This window comes from Thrips palmi, unplaced genomic scaffold (genome assembly GCF_012932325.1).
Source record: "Thrips palmi isolate BJ-2018 unplaced genomic scaffold, TpBJ-2018v1 HiC_scaffold_5, whole genome shotgun sequence".
NCBI classification, from domain to species: domain Eukaryota; kingdom Metazoa; phylum Arthropoda; class Insecta; order Thysanoptera; family Thripidae; genus Thrips; species Thrips palmi.
In genome coordinates this window covers 4,464,774-4,469,465 of record NW_023144632.1, presented here as the reverse complement: position 1 = coordinate 4,469,465, position 4,692 = coordinate 4,464,774, and the positions used below count along the sequence as shown (strand labels likewise).

The 4,692-nt window shown below is 44.9% G+C and overlaps 1 protein-coding gene across 1 annotated transcript; it reads right to left on the bottom strand.

The window, feature by feature from the left end:
* Positions 1 to 829: 829 nt before the first annotated feature.
* Positions 830 to 4,221, bottom strand: LOC117650993 (T-complex protein 1 subunit alpha). Its single transcript, XM_034394675.1, has 12 exons — positions 4,064 to 4,221; positions 3,373 to 3,458; positions 3,135 to 3,263; positions 2,954 to 3,051; positions 2,587 to 2,879; positions 2,429 to 2,511; positions 2,215 to 2,355; positions 2,024 to 2,135; positions 1,843 to 1,933; positions 1,572 to 1,764; positions 1,319 to 1,482; positions 830 to 1,229 (listed from the first exon to the last, which is right to left on the bottom strand). Exons 1-12 carry the CDS (start codon positions 4,137 to 4,139, stop codon positions 1,025 to 1,027), a joined length of 1,671 nt encoding a protein of 556 aa, XP_034250566.1. The 5' UTR covers positions 4,140 to 4,221; the 3' UTR covers positions 830 to 1,024.
* Between the last annotated feature and the right edge of the window lie 471 nt (positions 4,222 to 4,692).

The following is a 4,692-nucleotide window of genomic DNA, read 5'->3' as shown; positions in this document are numbered from 1 at the left end:
CCCACTGCGTCGGACAGGGGCGCCAGGGCGGCCAGGGCACAGGCGCGGGGCGGGCGGCTCTACTCCCTACTGTACTGCTGGACGGCACGGCACCACGGCACGGGGCGGCGGGTTCAGGTTAAGTCACTCCCCGCAACGCGCCTGCGCGGGCCGAGCAGAACGGCAAAACCACCCCCCGTGCCTCCCACCTCCACCCCCATTGTACCTCCCGCCCCAGCAAGCTTCCGCCGGCCGGCGAGGCAGGCGAGGCGGGGCGCCATGTGGTCTACGGGCGGGGCGGGGCGCCGTCCTGGGCCTGAGAGTAGGACCCTCCTTCGGACCGCCTAGCGGTGGCGGACTTGACCTCCGTGTGGTCGAAGGCCCCCCCGCAGTCTCCCCCTCCACCTCCGCACATCCATGCGCACCGAGTCAGATCTGGCTCGCGGCCGCGAGTGTGCACTGCCAAGGCACAGAGGCGCCACGCCCCCCCTACGGACCAGTGGGCCCGAGTTGGAAAGCGGGTACAGCGACAGTATGTTTATTCCGTCAACACTGACAAACTTAGCTTTCCTGAGTGTTTATCACCAATAAATCGGGAGTCGACAGCTGAGCACTGAAAATTTCAGTGTGTACACAATACGTTGTGTGTACAGAGTGCACACTTAAATTTTCAGTGTTTCCCACAGGATTGAACTGTGGACTTATTTACACTAGTTTCTCAATCCTTTCTTTATGAGGGAAGTGGCGATTGGAAAGGGATCAAGGTAACAAAGAAGAGTGTGATAGGTTTATAGTAAGTTTAATTTAAATGCAAAAGAATGAATGACAGCAAATAACAAGTTAATGGTGTTGCGAATAAAAGCGTTTGTTGAATTAATCTATGTTAAGTAGTGAAAAGTTGACACAGAAATAACATCTTTGCAAGGCACTTAATAATAGAAACCAATGAATTGAGTATCAAATATAAACATTGGTCATCACTGCTTGTATAAATAGAAGGAAAATAATGCACTGGGTGTTTCAACAAATAAGTTGGTTATTACATTTAGAGTTCACCGGCTTCATACGCCTGTCTGTATGATTGTTGTTCTTTCGGTGATGGTTCAAGCTTAATCATGTCATCAATACGCAGAATGGTGATGGCAGCTTCGGTAGCAAATTTGAGAGACTTGATTTTAGAAATAGCAGGCTCCAAAACACCAGCCTTACGGTTGTCCCTCACTTGCCCCTCAGTGAGGTCAAGGCCAATCCTAGAAGATATGAAATAAACATGAAATGCAATGTCCAAAACTACTGGACACATGGCTCAGTTAACTTCAACTTGAAATCATAAACATACCACTTCAGTTCAACATGGTGAGCCTTAGTTTGGGATGAATTGTGGTAAGAACGCAGTTTGGCAACAAGGTCAGTAGCATCTTGGGCAGCATTGACTGACAGTGTCTTGGGAATTACCAGAAGTGACCTAGCGAATTCGGCAATAGCCAGCTGTTCCCGAGAACTCTGCACAAAAAATAAAATTACATCAATTAAATCATATTAACATTCCATAAGAAAAAAAATTTGTAATTTGAAGATATTAATAAACATACCAAAGAAGTAGCAAAGTTTTCTAAATAAATAGATAGGGCAGCCTCTACAGCTCCACCACCAGCAACAACTGACTTGCTCTCCAAAACCCTCTTCACAACGCACAGGGAGTCATGAATAGACCTCTCCATTTCATCACAGTAGAAGTCATTGGGGCCACGGAGAATAATTGAACTGGCTGTTCTTGCCTTAGGTCTGGAACACAATAACAACACAATTTATTTAGAAACCTCACCGGAATTCATTCTGAGCAAATGATCCCATTGAACTCACCCCTTGATGAGGATAAGCTCATCATCACAAACTGTATCCTGAACAACTTCAGCAGCCTCACCAATAGAACTTGCTTCAAAGCTCTCTTCACCTAAAGGGGGAAGAAAGGAGCTCTCATTACATTTCCATAAATAATGAAAAATATAGAATAAATCCGCAAAATCGTTCACTGTATACCAACCTTCCATGTTAGTGAGGGATGTGAGGAATTGAGCCCCTGTTGCTTTAGCTATCCTTTTAAGATCTGACTTCTTAACTCGCCGAACAGCCATAGCACCAGCTTCAACAAAGTACTGAAGAAAAAAATATTTTATGTTGCAGTTATCTCATAATTTCTTATTTTTACAAAGACCAAAGATAAACTGAGCATACCTTCAGGCAGAGATCATCAATACCACCAGAGCACAGGATAACATTAGCACCAGCTGCCAAAAGCTTCTGCACCCGTTCCTTAGTAATATCAGCTTCACGATCCCGAATAGCCTCTAATTTCTCAGGGTCTGTCACCAAAACCTGCGGGAAAATCAAAATAGTAAGACAAACAAAGGATTTTAACAAAATGGTAAAAAATTAATTAAAAACATACCTGGACTCCCAATTTCATTTTGGTCTTCTGGAGGGAGAAATCTAGACAAGCAATCTTTGCATTCAAGATCTTCTTGGGCATGGCTGAAACAATATAACAACAGTCAGTGACGAAGCCCACTGAAGAGCAACTCTTTACATGAATGTTTGTTAATTCACCTTGAGAAGCGACTGTGCAGTTTAGAGCATAACCCTGGATAAGGACACTCTCCCTAGCACTTCGGCCATGAGCCTTCAGAACATTAACAGCCTTGATAGGATACAGTGAGTTTCCTTTGGAGTCAGTAATTTTGACAGCTTGTGCTGCATCAACAACCATGTTGGCAAAGAAGTCAGAGTCAGCTCCAATAAGTTTGCTTGACATTGAAGTTTTGGCAGTGTTGATTAAGCAGTCACGGCCAAGTTCTTCAACTGACACAGTCAAATGTTCCTGAATGTACTTGCATGCTTCCCTAGAAATCATTGAAAAAATTAATAACAAGGCTGGTTCTTAGGCAGTCAAAAAGTACCAAGTCATCAAACTCACTTGCAAGCCAGACGGTAGCCACTAATAATAGAAGTGGGATGGATTTTTTGCTTTACAAGCTCGTCAGCATTCTTCAGTAGCTCGGCAGCAATTATAACCTGCAAAGAGAAGGCATTTAAATCAATTCCAAATTTGTGACCTCCATAAAGAAACATTTCATCACTCCAAAGCTACTACTTACAACTGAGGTAGTTCCATCACCAACTTCATCATCCTGTAACTGAGCTAATTCAACAAGAACACGAGCAGCAGGATGTTCCACTTCAAGGAGACGGAGAATAGTGGCGCCATCATTGGTTACTGTGACATCCTGGAATATAAAAATTAACTCCAGTTAGGGGCACTCAAAAGATAGCTATTGTTAAAAGATATGGCTTTAACAAACAAACGGAAACACCTGCACTTCAAAAATTACTTACCCCAATGTCGTCCACAAGCATCTTGTCCAGTCCCACTGGGCCAAGAGAGCTCTTGACAATGTTCGCAATGGACGCAGCTGCCAGAACTGGAAAGCAACAAAAAAGTTAAAAATGAACACACAAACACATTCAGGGATGATAGACCAACCAAGTCAAAGACAAAGTGATTGTTTCGTTAAAAAGTAAATTAATTAACATTTCACCGAGTGACAAGACACACCTCAAGATAATATTGCTATAAAATTAGGGTTAGAGGAGCCCCAGGGTTGTAACAAAGGGAAGAGCTGTCAAACTCCCAAGTTCATGGTAAAGAATTAAACTTATAAGACAAAAATGAAATGAGTTATATTGGGGTTAAAAAATCGAATCCACGTCGCCGAAAATACTCGAAAATACACAAATTCCATAGCAATTTATGGAGGGGCCCCAGCGCCGGTACTTAGTCATTAAGAGTTGAAACAGAAAAATGAATAAACAGCAGGGCCAAATGCAAGCGACAAGACTTTTATCGCCTGAAGTAGGCAAATCGGACTCTACAAACAACAATTAACACAATTAACATCAAATCTATTGCACTGGAGGGAGGCTTCTGCTCACACCGCGTGGTACGACATTTGGGAAATAAGCAATGACGCAAGGAAACTTGCACGAAAACAAGCACATTAATTGAACTAAGATGAAGAAAATTTACCATTTTGAGTTCTTATGGGCTGTCCTGATTGCCTGGAGCCCATAAGGGTCAACGGAGTTGCGAGGGTGGACGACATGGTTGTTGATTCAGGTAACCAAAGAAATTTCGCCGAAGAACTCACGCGCAGCGAATCTGGTCGCCTTCAACTGTTTTGAATGGAGCACCGCCTTCCGGCAAGAGTTCGAAACGACTCGCAGCGGGTGGAGACAGACGACAGTCGGCCCCGCCGAGCGGGACGCGGGACATTTTGGTTGGTTCGCGCTGCGCGCTGCTGGTCGTGGGCGCGACTCGACTCCCGTGGTGGAATCCTTCCAAGATTATCGCAGGCCTTACGGCGCGTGCTGCAGGGTGCAAGCGAGCAAGCTGCTACACCGGTAGCATGCTTAACGAGCTGTGCCGGAGAGGGAAGCTCACAATTACAGCAGACTGATTCCGAGATTGGTTTTCTTCGCTCTGTCTGTCTCGCACCTACACAGGACGCGCCATGAGTGCGAGAGAGACAGAGCGACGAAAACGACTTTCGGAATCAGTCTGCAGATCGTATCGTTAGTTAGTACGATCCAAGGGATAGTGAAATCAAACTTTTGAACGCCTAACGACTTGAACGACTATGGTCCTTTTCCATGCCC

Excerpts from the sequence above, each read along its gene's own strand:
- LOC117650993 (XM_034394675.1), bottom strand. The coding sequence starts at position 4,139 with ATGTCGTCCACCCTCGCAACTCCGTTGACCCTTATGGGCTCCAGGCAA. Across the intron at positions 2,136-2,214 it reads TTGATGATCTCTGCCTGAAG|TACTTTGTTGAAGCTGGTGC; the intron begins GTATGCTCAGTT and ends TTTTTTCTTCAG. Across the intron at positions 1,934-2,023 it reads ATCCCTCACTAACATGGAAG|GTGAAGAGAGCTTTGAAGCA; the intron begins GTTGGTATACAG and ends TTCCCCCTTTAG.